General features: G+C 32.1%; 1 protein-coding gene across 16 annotated transcripts in view; it reads right to left on the reverse strand.

Annotated features, from left to right (window-relative positions):
• Window positions 1–681: 681 nt before the first annotated feature.
• ADGRL3 (adhesion G protein-coupled receptor L3) overlaps window positions 682–16,500 on the reverse strand; it is an 859,984-nt gene continuing 844,165 nt past the window's right edge. For 10 of the 16 annotated variants that reach the window (XM_082463718.1, XM_082463716.1, XM_082463717.1 and 7 more), the window contains one exon: window positions 682–8,786. In XM_082463718.1, coding sequence (XP_082319844.1) covers window positions 7,987–8,786 — 800 coding nt within the window. In that variant the 3' untranslated portion in view covers window positions 682–7,986. Of the gene's footprint in view, window positions 8,787–10,684; window positions 10,737–15,297; window positions 15,427–16,500 lie in introns of all 16 variants that reach the window. The other 6 variants (XM_082463713.1, XM_082463712.1, XM_082463714.1 and 3 more) reach the window with 2 other exon arrangements.

Consider the following 16,500-nt stretch of genomic DNA (forward strand, 5'->3'; position numbering starts at 1 on the left):
CACATACTAACCACTCAGGAGCTGCTAATTTCTCTCTGTTTCCTCTTTGGAATATTTTTTATGAAAATGTATTTTCAATATTATAAAGTAGAGGCATCTAAATTAGATTACTCTAGCTGATATTTGTACTCATATTACTGATGCTAAGAGTTAGTAAACTAAATAATCAGAATCCCTGACACTACAGAATGATGGTTATACAATGTCTATCTTTGTGATCCACAACGTATACTAATATTTATTGTGCTCTTTATTCAAAAGAAGAATAGCACAGAGTTCCTAACTCTCCTTTGGACCAAAGGTTCATTGGTGACTGACTCTCCTACTACCCAGTTTAAGATTAGGAGAAATAAATTGATCAGGCAGCAGATATAGGACTACATCTAATTATATCACATCATTGGCAAACTTTAAGGGCAAACTTTAAGTTCTTAATTTAACTTCCTATTTTCCTGGAAAGAACAAATCGACATACAGACACCTTGGGTGGCAGCAGTTCTCTGGAAACATAAAGAAAAAAGCCTCACATTTTATTTTCAATATATGAGAGGAGGTTGAAGGGTGCGGGGATAGTAAGAAAATATACTAGGAGTTCATGTTTCAGTTATTATCCTGCAGTTCGAAACACTGTCCCCAAACCAATGTTTGAGTATTACCATATAATAACAGTGACTACATCACTTATTGTTCACTGATATTTTTTATTGAAGTTTGTAGCTCATGACTTTACATGTGATTGTACAGAAGATTTAAAGGGAAAAAAAAGAGGTTGGAAAGGTTGTACAAGGGGAAAAAAATCCAATAGATTGAAATCTGGTGGGTGTATATGGTAAGATTAATGCCATGTGTAATATATGAGAATGTAAGAGACCAAAGCTTGCAATAGCTATATTCTTGTTCTTAAAAAATGATTTTTCTTATCAATGAGAAATAGCCTAATTAGTTGTTAGTTTTTAAAGTAAACTATCATTTTTTTAAAAGATGTATCTTGAATTAGATTTAATGCTTGGCAAGTGGGAAAACAGTATGAAAAAACTTTTTGAATTATCCTTCCATCTTCCAATACATTCACAGAAGCCATTAAAGGAAATCAAGTTGACCCTTTCTACAATACTTGTCTTTGTAGTTCATAGGCAAAGAGCAGTGTTAGAATATACAAATAAGATTTGTTTATAAATGAAAACATTCTGATTGCCCACAGCTGTTTCAAGACATATCATCTTTTATTACTTAGGATGGTAAAGGAAGTCTTTATTTTCAAATGCGGCATGAAAACCAACTTTAAATGTTTTTTTCCTCATCTCTTGATTCATGATGTCATTCAAAACATAAGACATTGTGACAAGTTGAAATTCAAGGCATTAAAAATGTTCTAGAGGACTAGGCAATGGTCCTCATGAGAGGACACTCTGTTCTAGTCAGTGTATCCTGAGTTCCATCCCCAAAGACCTCTACCTACTATTAAAGAGTTGATGGCATTCATGAATTTTGCCATTTTTTTAGGTCAACTAATACATTTCATTTTGAAGCCAGGACTATTTTACCAGTTTCACCTTCAGAAGAATCAGAGGAATTTTTAACCTTTAAAAAGCCACTTTGGGTATGGATTTTAAACATATTTCCTTGCCAATGTATTGTGAAGTTCTGCAGTCTTGGGCCACTGAGACAAACTTAACTTCTTTAAAATTTAAAATCCTCCAATACTGGACTAAGTGTAATCTTTAATAACCTCTCCCTCAGACCACAAAGTGGAACGTTCTCATTTCAAAATTTTTCATTCTGAATGACAATGTTTACCTAAATTAGATACTTGGAAGACAGCTTTACTTTCCTCTTCTTTCAAGCTCTTTCCTTTAGCATTCTAGAATGAAAGAAGCATTGGAATACTTTTAGACACATTTGGATTATGGAGTACTTTGATAACATATCATGTGTACAACTGTCTGCAGAACTTTATGAATTGACTACAATAATTGAAGAGAGAGAAGGACTTGAGAGTAATATTTTCAGCAGTGTAATTATTTGTTCAGTCTCAAAGTAATATTCATATATATAATGAATTATCCTATGACTATTGCTTGGTTATGAATTATTTTGCACAACATACATAATTCCAATTTAATATTAATTTAATGTTTATTAGAAAGATTCATAATAAAGCTCTAAAAGGTACAAAGCTACTAGTAGCATTAACTGCGTTGGCATACAACAGAGTAAGCAGATTAGAGAGTGAACGTGAATTGAGGCAAAAATACTTAGACAAGAAATGCCTAAAGAGTGTTAAAAGTGTTTTAGTGTTTTCTGTGGAATCAGCAGGTTAAAATTATAATATGGTAAACTTCAATTTTATTTTTTTCAATACATCAATAGCATTGGGTACAGTGTTTAAGATTTTTATCACTCTAAGGAATTTTATTATTTTTTTCCTGGATAATTTTTCTCTGTATCTCTAATTTAGGTCCAGTTACCTCACCATGAATTTGCCAACTTGGTTCTGCTCACCTGTTCATATTGTGATTGAAAAGACTTTGTTATCTCAATAGAGGTTTTTTTCTTGTATAGTCTTCCTTGACTTCTTCACGTAAATCAAAGTTCTCCTTTCACATGCCTTCTTAAAAATCATAGTTTGTATTTACCTAAATGTAATAAATATTCTAAAGGGACACAAATTAAGAAAAATTTGTGTGATGTAATATTAAGAGAGAGAAAGAAACATCACAACATAGTTGAAATCAAGACATTTGAATAATAACAAAGATCCTAGATGTTAAAGAAGTGCTGACTTTTGACTCTTTTAAAAGAGGGAATAGCAATAACTTTATTTCAAATGAGAATATGCAAAACCATAATAACTACCTGTTTCATTGCAAAAATCACAAAGTTTGCAATAATGTAAACAAGCTATTTCCTTTGCAGGCTGGAAATAGAAGGAATGGAGTATGTAGGTATGTGTATAGGTGAAAGTTGAAGATTGATTTCCCTTTTAAAGCAAAGAGGAAGTAATCAGGTTAATTAGTAAATAGGAAAGATTCCTCTTACAGCCTAAGCAGGAAAGAAGCGGCTACAAACACTTTAACTTCTTCTAGTCTAGAAATGAAAATTTAGATATTTAGCAATATTTTCCAGGTGGTTTAATAAGGACCTATTTGCTGATTACAAAATTGAATTTACAGTTTGGATCCATCAAATCTATTTTATAAGGTCAAAGAAGCATCTCACGTAGAATTCATTTGCACAAAAATTCTTCCATAAACCATTTTGCAAAGTTGCTGCTTCACTCTTGTGCTTCTATGTTCCTAATTTACTGATGTGCAGAAATCTAACATGAGATATATTTAAAGTATTACTTAGAAATGCATAAGAATTATTTATGTGGTGAGTTATGAATTGGTAAACATGAACTAATTAATTCTTAATACCTTGATACTATAATATACTGGGAAGATCATACATATTGTTATTTTATCTAAAATATTTTTGTTAGAGAAGAAAGGACATTCATGTCAATATTTTCAGAATTGCTCAAAATCAAATTAGGGTTTGGGTTCTTATTTTTCTCCTCTCTCTAAATTTCTCTCTCTCTAAATTTGCATTGACTGCATTGTAGTTCTGCAGTGTTTTGTGCTTTTTGAAGAATGCTCCAAGCAGTAGCACTTTGGTACACTACTGATGGACAACTTCTAAAAATGAATTATTCTTTCACTAATAGGAGGTGATGATTGATTAATTTGAAGTTGATCCTTAGACAACCCAGAAGAAATATTTTTCCTCTCCCTTTTGGTCTCTATAATTGAGCAAAAAGTCAGTCTTTGAAATTTTTAATGTCATTTTTTAAAAATAAGCAAATTAGTCAATGGATCTGAACAAGCATGGGGGGAAAAGCTGAAGATATTGCCTAAATTTATGTCTATGGGTTCTTTATAAAATTACTAATTCACTTACATGCTTATCTCCATTATTATGAAAACATGTTACACCAAGTTAATATTAAAAAATTAAAAAATGAAATCTCAAAGACTTTTCATCAATATGTCAACATTTTTAGATTAATGGGGAATTTAAAAATACACATCGTAAACTACATTTTAATTTAAGTCATTGTGAATTTGTATTACAGGAAGTTAAGGGGTTTCCATTACCTGCATTTGATTACTACATTTTCCTCACTATTTTTATCTCAAGATGATTGTCCTCCTGCCAGTTCTTTTTTGTCATTATGATTATTTTAGCATAGCAATTATTATTTAAGTATAGTATTTTTAATTTTAGTAGAGTGAAAACAAAGAGGGATGTTCAAAAATTGAATTGGAATTCCAGCCTATTCTCCTTCACAAAATTTATACTTCTCCATAAATATTATCAATTAGGAATGTGAGCTGTGCAACAATCCAACAGCTTCTGAATCAAATAACATGAGGTTTGTTAGCTAGTGTCCTAATAAAGTATCAAGTGAAATAGACCTCAAAGAGGAAAAAAAAGGTAAAATGTTATGAAAATATTATTTTACTTGGAAATAATAATTTGTTTCATTGGCATAACTTCTACTTCCAGCTATCCAAATAATGTGCTATGTATGTATAGTATATATGATGAAAATTCACTTCTTAATGGCAAATCAGATAAACACATCAGAAATATGCAAATAAGGTCATGAATGTCACAGGGTATTCCAAATATAGAGTCAGCCAAAGATGGCAAAAAATGAGAAAATTTTAAAATTATTAATTTATCAGTCACTACACATGAAAATGCATGTAAAACAAAGATTAAAGTTCAGGAATTCAACCCTTGCTAGTGTAAAGAGGACTAAGTGAGTACATGTTAGACATACACAAATTTCTATTGAAATGTATACATAATTAACTTTCATCCAGTTTTGTTTTCATTATAGTCATATTCAATTTGGGGGAATAATATCTTCATGTGAAGGTCTTTGGGATCTTAAGTCTCGCTGAAAGCACACCAATTACAATGTATGTGAGTTCAAAAATCTCACCCTTTCATCTTGATGTAAGAACTTGGTAGTAACTAACAGGACTGAATGGCTTTCCGTACCAGTTTATGTATTCAAGTGATTTTCTTCAATTTGGACTATGTAGAGCTGGGAAGCTATTGGCTTCAAATTTCCCTACAATGAAACACAAAAGATAATGGGCAGGGAGGTAGCAATAGCAGAAAATCAGAATCGGCAGCAACAGCAAGCTGAATTGAGGTAGTTTCCCCATTATTCTGTGAAACTAGCTTCTTATTGATGGAGCTGCTTTCATATAGATTACTGTTGAATTGGCAAAACTAGCATAAATACTCATAAATTCACAGACTACATTTGTGTTTCTGAAGTTACCTTAAACATGTCTAAAAAGGATTCTTTCATTACCAAATGTATTCTATGTAACAGATAGGCTAACCACCTTTCAGGTGCTAATATTGCCATAAGTGGTATGAGAAAACCTAATTACTATTAAAGCTTGTGGTTCTCCTGCAACTTAGAGAAAATCTGTAGACTTAAAAAATACTTATGTCAAGTGACTAAAAAGGAATGGTACATAAGATATTTTGAGGTGATATTAATTTAAGGTTATGATATACTCTGGCCAGCACAGAATTTTTTCCTTTGTTATATATTTTAAAACTGTATGTATAGATTACTGGCTATTCGCTAAACTACTCCTTCTAATCTTAAGAAATTCATTTATAAGTGGCTGGTGCTTAAATTTTTTTTGAAAAAATAAAGAAAAAGAAATTGCTAAGATATCACATAACATAACAGAAATTACAATTTGGCAAATTCATTCTAACTTTGCCCTAGGAGGGTCTCCATGCTTGGACACTGCTGGTAAAGATTCTTCAGTAACTGGAGATCCAGAAAGTTTCTTTAAAAGGACTTTTTCCCTCCCATTTTATCCATATATAGAAAAACAAAAAATTGGCAAAAAACTGTCTTATAGTACCATCTTTATAAAATGGATATTCTTCTTGCCATTATTCTTGCATTCTTAGCCAATTGAGTGAATTTAATATCCAACATCAAAATGAAGCATACAAGGGAGGAAAAAATATGATTCCCCCCTTCCCCAGTTCAATACTTAAATCTCTGACTGAAGCTGACTTATTTATAATAAGCTGTGTGACTGCAGTTGGCTTATAAATAAGCACATAGTAACCTATATATTAACCTGCTCGAAAGTACGTTATGCATCTTATTTCAGCCAACATAAACATGCCCATACCATTTTTCTGGATTATTTTGCAAAAACTGTATAATTTTGTGCTTAGTTTAGGCAGGTTGATTTCTTTTGCATGGCTCATTTGGGCCATAGAGGATTAGCAAAGTTTATATATTGAAAACAGAAGGAAAGACGAGAAAAATGAAAAGAATAATTAATCATATAGTACATACATCAATACAATATCTTCTAAATCTCAATCAGTTGTTTATTGGTTGGCAAACAAGTTTCACTTTTACAACAAATATTAGTAATGAGGTCATCCAACTTTGAGACCATACAAAATGGATCATAAGTTTAAAAAAAATTATATGTGCTGCTAATTTACCTCTTGTATTCCTACATTACTTAAAATCCTGTCAAATAAATAAATTTTCCTGTTAATAAACAGAAGAGTTTTTTAAAAAATCACTTCAAAATAATTGACCTTTCGATTCTTTCTACGAGGGAGTGAATTTCTTTTAAAAATTGGTAGTGCAGGTGCCCACTTGGGGAACAGACTGAGCATTCAGCACTTTCACACCCATGGGATACCATTTTTCACATGCAGAAGCCCCACTAGTTCTATTGACACCTCTTTACTTCTAGAATCATAGCTACTCTCTTAGTGATGAACTGCTTGCCAAATATGCTTTGCATTACAACAGATGTGCACTGTAAACAGAAAAGTTCTTCCTGCTCTAATTGCAAAAATGTTCTCGGAAATATTCTGACTGAATAAAGATATATAGTGAGGGAAGGAAGTCTAATTTTATTTATTTTATTTTTTTTGTAAAAAATAATTTGTTTGCATTACTAGAAAATGATTCTTATAAAGTGATAGCTTCATTTATTTATTTATTTATTTTTTGCCATGTGAAATTTTAAAGAAAAAAAAGGCAAAAAAAAAAAAAGAACAAAAGAAAGAAAGAAAAAAAAAGAAAATGAAGAAAGAAAGAAGAAAGGAAGGAAACTTTGCTCTCTTACTGGTAGACAAACTTGCAAGACCAGCACGAAAGAAAAAGAAAATTTCTTTTTTTCCACTACATTAACAGGACTCAAATTCTGGAAGAACAGAAAGCAGACTACATGTGCAATGCTAGTATCTGTACATTACATAGAATTGTTCAAATTTTTTTTCTGCCATTAGTTTTATCATCAGTTAATACAGCAAATCATAAAATATGCATTTAGCATATAATTCTAGAATTCCCCTCCATTTCATTATCGATTTTGTTGTTTTATTTTGTACACCTCAGCTATTCCCGCTGTGGTGAATTCAGGCTGTGAGCGACTAAAAACCACTATGTGATAGTTTGCTTTGATTTTATGTTTGTGCAGCACTCCAATCTAGATGCAGCATTGTTACTAATTTCAAACAAGTGTTCTGGCCTTTTAAAAAATCAGGTCCTTGTAATTATAGTAACAGAGCATCAGAGATGTTAGAACAAACACAACATAATTCAACAAGGCCACAATGAGCGCCATTTTCTTCAAATCTCGTTCATTAACATAATGAAGTCTCCATCTGAGGGGGGAAGGACGGGAAAGAAGCTGGCACAGGGGAATTTCAGCAATTATCTTTCTCCCCTGGGCTGACCTAAAAAAATCCCAGTTTAAAAAGAAAAAAGAAAAAAAAAAAGAAGTCTGAGAGTTTGTGTTTGTCGTTTAAGAACAGCATAAAGATTTAGGAGTACACACATTATTACCACTGCTTATATCAACTCAGAACAGTCAACCAGGTGTTAGCAGTTTTGTTGGCTTAAATTTCTGTCATCTTCTATAGGCTAGTGACCAAATGAGCAGGTCCTTTTGAACTCCCCTCTGGAGGGGTCCCATCTTTGTTTGGAGGAACTATAAATCCATCACTGCTACCGCGACCTAGCTGGTAGTAGGTATGCAGCTGATGGATGTGGTTTCTGGAGCCTAGGTTTGGCATGCTTTTGTAGTAAACATCTTCGGCATCACCACATTTGGCCGGTGGGGGTTCGGTCTGGGTGCTGGTGGTAACGCCCTCTGCGGCAGGCACACCAGCCAGTGCCGGCATGCTGGTGTAGAGAGAGTCCCTATGGGGTGACTGGAGATCTTCTGTGTGCTCGTTGGTTAGCAAAGGGAAAAAGCTCTCACTGTGGTCTTGGGGGATCCGCCTTCTGGTGTAATGATGTGGCTGGTGGTTCTCTGTGGAGTAAACTCTTGGGGGCAGCAAAGGAGCATCAGATTCCTCATGAATAAGTTCTAGGCCCAGACTCTCCTCATGGTTAAAGGAGGTGGCATCATCCAGGACAATGGCATCATCTTCACTCCCACTGCCCAGGTTATTCACCAGCTTGTTCATCAAATTCCTGTTCTGTTCGCTGGAGCGCTCATGGTTATTCAGGTAAGACGGGATATAGTTGGAAGTGAGTTCCTTCAGAATCTTTTTCTCTAGGGCGGTCTCGTTATGGTTATAGCCACGGTCTATGATTTGCACACAGTTGCTCAAGTATTCGCCACTGGCAATGCTGTAACTATTGCCATGGTTACCATTCAGTGGTAGAGTATCCATGACACTTGTATCCCTGGCATTGTTCAGAAGCCCCTCTGAAAAAGATTACAAAACATCATGACATTTATATCCAATTGGCCATAGAACACACACACAAACAGAAAAGCAAAAACACCCGACTATGAAGTATGTATAAATTGCTAGCAATTTTAATTAAGTATAAAATGTTTGGAAATAAAAAAATATTAAATCTATATGTACATATCTATATGTATATGTATACTTGGACAATTGATAGAAATCTTATAAACAGACAAGAAGTATTTAAAGTAAATCTTTAAAAGAATTTAAAAAAACCCTATAAATTTGCAATTTCCACACAAACATTGTTTGACAGTATTTGAAACATATTTGCTTATAACTTAGGGGAAAAAACGCAAAATTTTGCTGTAGTCATTCATAGCTTTCAATTTATACACACCAAAGTCAATCCAATAATTCATTACCTTTAATTTTATGTGCTGTCTTAACATTGCAATAGGTATAAAATTAACATAATTCATGTGTGGTACTTTGAATATACTGGTCAAAGTAAAAGATTCAAGCAGTTTCTAATAATCTGATATGTAATTTATAAGATTGAAAATAATCCCTATACACAAAACTACAAAAGGATTATGTTAAATTTGTCAGAATGATATAGTCATGAAATAATGCCTAGTCAAATAAATGGCACTTCAAAATAATTTGCACATAGGAACTTTCAAAACAAAAATATTTGGATTTACTTTCCAATTTTTTTTTCTGCTATAAGTACTTTGGTTACTATTATATATTAATCCATTAGTAATTGTTTAGGGTCATTAGATAATTCTACAAAAGACTGTAAAGACATGGGGGATCTGATTCCTAAAAACGCAGTGTCAGTATTGAAGGTTCCATTTCATAACGAGCGATGACTTTGTGTGCATATTAAACTTTGGGTTTAAAAGAGATTAAATGTCTTATTCTGGGAAGAAACAGCTGCAGTGAAATAAATTTGACCACATGCTTCTTCAAGGTTTTTGCATTTTCTTGAACAGAAATCCAAGGATCTATAATAGTTCCATAAATCTCTCCGAATGCAACCACAAAAGAAAATAAAACACAAACATTTAACGAACACTGCTAAATAATAAAGGGTATTTCTTTATAGAACAATTAATTGAAGAATTCTATTAAACTTGTCAAAACATCACTAACTTGTGAAAATATAGCATTCATTCTATATCTGTGATGCAGTTATGTTTACCAAAACTGAACTAGTTCATTACTTGTTCAAATAAAGTATCCCAAATATAACAATTTTTATATGGACTTCTGATGCATACTCTGTATTCAAGTAACACAGTTTTCAAAAATAGCAATGCATTAAATACATTAAAAAAGCAGCCATCACAGACATAGGGTGAAGCGATTTATTTTCATGTTATAAGATATCTTGTAGACAAATCCACAATGTTAAGAAAAAATAAAAGTAAATGCTTTTTAAAGGGCCATATGTGATGGGTGATTGTTGCTGCAGAGGCTGCTATGGTAGGCTTGATGGTTATGGTTGAGCAACTGATGCATTGAAACGTGTTTATTATTTCTGTTGTCAATGCATTGGGTATGGCTTGAAAACAGCCATAGTTAAATAAACTGGGTATGTTGCATGTGACATGTATTTGTATGATGGAATGTAGTAATGAAAATTAAAAGTTTATGAATTACTTAGCAAAAATAAATGCTTAATTTAAAAACAATTTAACTCACACAAACATTACATGAGACTTAACAACTATGTTATGTGACACAATAAAAGAATCAAACAACAAAAGCGTCTAATCTCTATTAACATATATTTATATAAGTTGATTCATAGGTTCTTTAGTTTTTAAATTGTGAGATGAACTGTTTTTAATAACTACATCATCTATATGTGATGCAATAAAAGTGAACTAAAAAAAATTACATTTGATATGCAATGTTTAGCTTTACTCCCATACTTGTCTCTCTGTAGGGCTCTAAACGACAGCATGAAGAAAAGGAAAGAAAAAACAACAAGTAAGCTTACAGCGACAGTAGAAGAAACATGAGTAAAAAGCAAATTGATGATATGCAGAAAAAAGAGTCAAAGGAAATAGTTCTACTGCCCCAAAATTCATGAGTCTGTGTTACATGGTTTATCATAATTTAAAATACTGAAATGTTAGTCAGAAAATAAGAAACCCCCATAATACATGCTAATGAGTCTTTAATAAGCGTTTCTGCAGTTCATAAATTTCAAACAAATACACACTTATTTTAAAGTTAAAATTATCACACCAACCAAAGAGAGTAAAATCTTGAGGGCAAGCTATGACTATTTCCACAACTATAATTCAGTATTATGTATATGTGTGTGTGTATAGGTTAGGACATACTTGCTTCTAAGGAATGTCATTTAACTTTAAAATTTTTCAGTAAGATTATAAATAAATTCTTTCATTTATATACAGAGAAAAATATCACAGTTTGAACTTTTCATAATTGTGTTTTCTCTTATGTATCTTCTCTTTTCATGTACAAAGGTTATTTTTCTCCCACTGTACCTATACAAATGCTTTTTATCATTTGTAAATTATACTGATCGATACTGTCATTTCTGGAGCTCATATTCAAAAGTTGTATAACTATGGAGAAAGAAAAAGGTTAAATGCAACCATTATTCTGTATCAAGAAAATGTGAGGGGGAAAAAATACCACCAATCAATATCAGGTTTTCTTCTGGATTGTTGCACAATCATATGCAATCTAACATTTTAAAAGTTAATCCTTTAAGAACAATAGTAGCAAAATTATTAAAAAAAGAAAACCGTCATATTTTAATCCTGTCAAAAACCTGCTCTTGCTGATTTTGTTTATAAGAAGGTTAAATCATCACAAAATAAAAACCAGCAAAGTCATTGGGCTATATCATTTCAAGAGATTCCAACTTGTTATAATTTAGCCGTTGCTTTAGAGATACTGTTTTTGTACTTTAAAAGACGATTTGCTTCTCAGCAAAAGACCAACAATATTTCAAAATGCAGAGAAAATTTCTTTTAAAGTTTCAAAACACATTTAGAAAAAGAATTGGAAATAAAAAGCCAAACTAGTATTGCAACAGATGGAAATTGCTAGTAGGCTCATTATGGCTCCTTCCGTAAATGATAACATTTTAGAACTGGAAAGCACATAAGAGATAATTGAAGTTCAGCTCCTGCTTTTTAAGATGAGGAAGCTTCAACCACAAGAGACTGAGCCTTATCTAACACCACTTCTGCTAACCGTGGCAGAACTGGGATCATAATGGGAATCTTCTAGATTGACTCTGTGCACTACTATCTACCTCCTTCTCTTCACATCGCCTTAGGCTTTGAAAGCTATAACAGAATATTTATTTATATACTTTATACCATAACCTTGTATTCTTGACAACTATAATGTATTCTTCACTATATCCTATCCTAAAGATATGTTTTTCTTTAAAGTTTTAGAATTGAATTAAATTACTTTAAAATGTAAATTAACTTGTAAAAGCATGACTTCTCCATATTACATTTTGTTGACAGGTTAATCTATAATGAGATTTATCTAACAAAAACTAAATTCTCCAATACTGACAAGAAGATAATGGTCCAGAAATACTATGCATGAAGTTTTAAATATTTCCACAGATAGAATCTGAATCTAATATAACAAAATTATATTATTCATCTTTATTCCTAACTCTATATGCATTAGTAATACTGTAACATATCTTTACATATTTTAAATAAAGGCATCACAAACAAAAATGGATACTTTAAATCTGAATGCTTCTTTGCTTGGATGGCATTGGTACAACAGAATTAAAGGACCAACAGAACAGAACCAAGTGGTAATTCAACATAAACCACTCCAGTACATACCGAGCCACCTATATTTCATGTAAGATTTCACCTTGCCAGTAAGAATATAAGTGCATTCATCTGAAAGCATAAGATTAGTAGCAATATGACAATCACCAAGTTTTTTGTTCAGTGGTAAAAAAATTATTTTAAGCACTACCATAGTTTCTTAACATCTCAAAAATATTAAAACATAAAGTAGCTGAACAATTCCATTTCTGACTCTGAAAACCAATAATAAAATTATTTACTTTTGTTTTTAAGAAAAGTCAGTAGAATTTAATTTACTGGCATAAACATCAAATCCATTCCAAAGAATCCTTTGTGTATTTTTTGATAATTTTAATAGCAATATTCAGTAATAGGCTCGATAGGAATAAAACTTTGGATTTATATGGTATTATTTTAAATTTTGTCGTGAGAATTTCACTTTGATAGTGTTTATAATAGTGTTCCATCCTTAGAAAAATCTCCTAACTTAGGATACCAGGAGTAAAATAAGACAAGAAGGCAGATACTGAATTAAGGAAAACATACAGATTAATGATTGTTAGTTTTTCATTATTTAAGACATTAGAAATTATATCTGAATAATCAAAAAAGCTAAACAAAATATGATCTAAATTATTACTTATTTTAAAACAATTTCCAACAACTCTTTGCATAAGGTGAATAATGTAGAATAGATTTAATATGCAAATATCGTGTAAATCTTCATTTAACATCTTTCAAAACTTATTAATATGTCAGAACAATTTACAATACTCTAATGACACATTTATGTCATTTAGCCCAATGAAAATAAAGAGAAAAACCCGAACAAGACTCTATAAGGTCTGCAAAATTGTTCTGACAAACCACATTTAGTGCATTATGTAATATACACATCATTGAGTGCTACAATGAAATAGGGACATTGACAAATGGTAGACAATGTAAAGGGGGACAACCATGAAGAAACTTTCTCCTACTGATAGCACTGAGGTTGCTTTACTAGAAAATGGAGGACTAAAAGAAGCCAGATTAACTGCCTTCAAGTATTTAAAGAATTGCCACAGACAGCAGAAAAATGCTCTGCTCATCTTTGTTCTAGAAGGCAAACCTAAGCATCACGGCCAGAGGCAAATTTCGACTTGGTGGAAAGAAAAAATATTTATAACGAATGGAGCATTTCAACAATTGAATATATAAAATCCTGAGGTAGGAAGGGCCTCATTAGAGGAAATACTTAAGCACAGGTTGACAGAACATCCACAATGTGGTAAAGAGGATTCAATGAGTTCTATCTATTCTTTTGATTCTAAGTCTATGATTCTTAGGTGTAGGCCCTTAAGAAACTGGATAAAACTGACAGTTTGCTTAATTATTTAATCCTATTGGAAAACAACTTGACTATTCCTGAAGTCACTTCTGACTTACTGGCTTTGGTATTTTTGAAATAATTTAAAATTATCCTTCGTATCTGACAAGGTGTCACCTGGGAAACTCAGATGGTTTTAGACACCCAATGACTATGTTGCAACAAACATGCTTTTCTGGAATAAGCATGCACACCAAGTTTTTCACACTCATGCCACTAATCTTTTACCTCTGACTGAGAAGGAAAACACACACACACGCACACACACACACAAAGATTCCCAAAGAGGATAATAGAAATTTTATTCAAGATTGTCTGGGAAAAATTTAAAATATTGCTAATCTGTCTCATGCAACTTGAAGGAACCACTGAAGTCTCTTTGTTATTGTGAATTTTCTTTCAAATATAATTTTAAATAGGTGTATCACTGACTAAAATTTTTCTTTTATGACACTTGTACTTGAATAAGTTTTTCCTGTGGTCACTTTATTTATGATATGAATATTTTTAATTTCTTGTGCCCCAATACATTTTTTAGCTTAGAGAAGGTAAAAAGTCACATAAAAATGCTTACATTGTAAGTGGTTTTAAAGAGATTTATGCTTATGTGTTTGAGATACAATTAAATTTTTAAATCATTTACAGTTGGAGGATATACAGAGGAACCATATTCAAAACCCTTGTTTTTAACATGCAGCCACAGTAGAAAAAGCATTTCATGACCTTCCTGAACCAGTTCATAGAGGCAATAACAAGCTATGGTAGAACCTGATCTGCTACTGTTCAATTCACTGTTCTTTCCACCACAGCTTATTTTAGTGTTTTCCATGGAGTTGATCTAAGTGCTTTCATCAGTAGTGATGTTTGTGCCTAGAGTGTGCGTCATGGTATAACAGAGTAAGATTACTTTCTTGATCTTAAGATTGCTGAATCAAGTCTTCCTTTATCTTACTTACCTTAGGCAAATATCTCATTTCTTAAAATGAATACATAGGTATTTAATATAGAAATCAATCAACAACAAGAAAAGCACTGACAAACCACAATACATTTTACAACATTACAGTGAAACAAACACATATTGATGAATCAAGCATTTGTTTATCAGAAGGAAGGAATCCATTTCTTACTAAGGAAAACCTAAGGAAAATGGAAAATAAAAGCACCAAGAGGGGTGGGAGGCAAAAAGAGTCTGTGCGTCTGCTTCCAAAAGAAAGAAAAGGCAGGAGGAAAGAAAGAAAAATAGAATGTGGCCATAAAAGCTACATAAACTGGGACTCTCACTTGAAAAAATTAAGATAAACTCCAGCACACCTTGTGTGTTGTACATGCTGACAGAAGGGTTGTTACAGACCGCCGGTTCCCCAAGCAATGTATTATAGGGATTGTTAGTACCATGCGGACGAAGCAGAGCATTGCTTATAAGATGATTAGCCATGGCTCCTGGAGCAGCCCCATAGAAAGACAGAGAAAAAAAAAAGGTCAATCAGGCAAATGTGTTTGAAAAAAAGGAAAGGAAACATTTAGAATGACAACAATTGATATAGTCCTGATTACAGGCAGGCAGCTAGTTCGACTCAAAAATATATGCCACTAAAGCACACGTTTCCAACAAGGCACATATCCAACTCAATGGGAAAGAAATTAAATGATTTACAATGTTGATTAAGCCACATTTAGGGTCTTCTCTTTCCCAGAGTGTAAGCAAAAATATATTCCCATGCTTGCTAAAAATGAAAAATTTTTAAAAAAAGCAAAATATTGTCTTCCATATAAACAAAACATATAACACAAAACAAAAGCTGAAAGAAAAGTTTAAAACACAGAAAGAAAAGTTAAAATTAAACAAAACATTCCCTCAATCATGGAAACCATTGGGTTGTTTTCAATGAAATAATAAAAGGCAACATTTATGATAAAACACTCATTTGGAGAGCAGCTGTTGACACAACAGAAGATTTTGACATTACTTAAAATTCTATGAAGAAGAATTCTTTAAATTGAAATAAACTAAAATGCAATCACACTTATTAGTACACCATAGTAAGCATACTAATTAGGTGAACTTACAAATCTGATAAAATGATCATAAGGATATTATTTTTAAATATTTTAAATAAAATATTAACTTCATGGTATCAAGCAATATATATAATTCCATTTTCCATTTTCCAACTGGTTGTTTGGACTTTGGCATAGCAAAGTAACAAAGTTAAACTCTTTCATCTCTTTATGAACAGATGTACTTAATCTCTAACATACTGCCAGTATGCATTACAACCTCCCACCCTCAAGAGTCATTTAACCAAAAAAGCAAAAAATTGAGAATGACAGTTTTATTAAATATAATTAGGCCATGTATGGAAATGATAGGCAGAATGCATATTTATGTTAGATGATAAAGAAAAGAAAAATGAAGAAAGAAAAACAAAAATTATATAAGGATAGGTTGAAAACACAGGTATATATTAATTTAAATATATATATTAGAGAATAGAAATATATAGAACAGGAGAA

The sequence above is a fragment of the Balaenoptera physalus genome (assembly GCF_965194825.1).
Source record: "Balaenoptera physalus genome assembly, chromosome: 5".
In the NCBI taxonomy this organism is placed as follows: domain Eukaryota; kingdom Metazoa; phylum Chordata; class Mammalia; order Artiodactyla; family Balaenopteridae; genus Balaenoptera; species Balaenoptera physalus.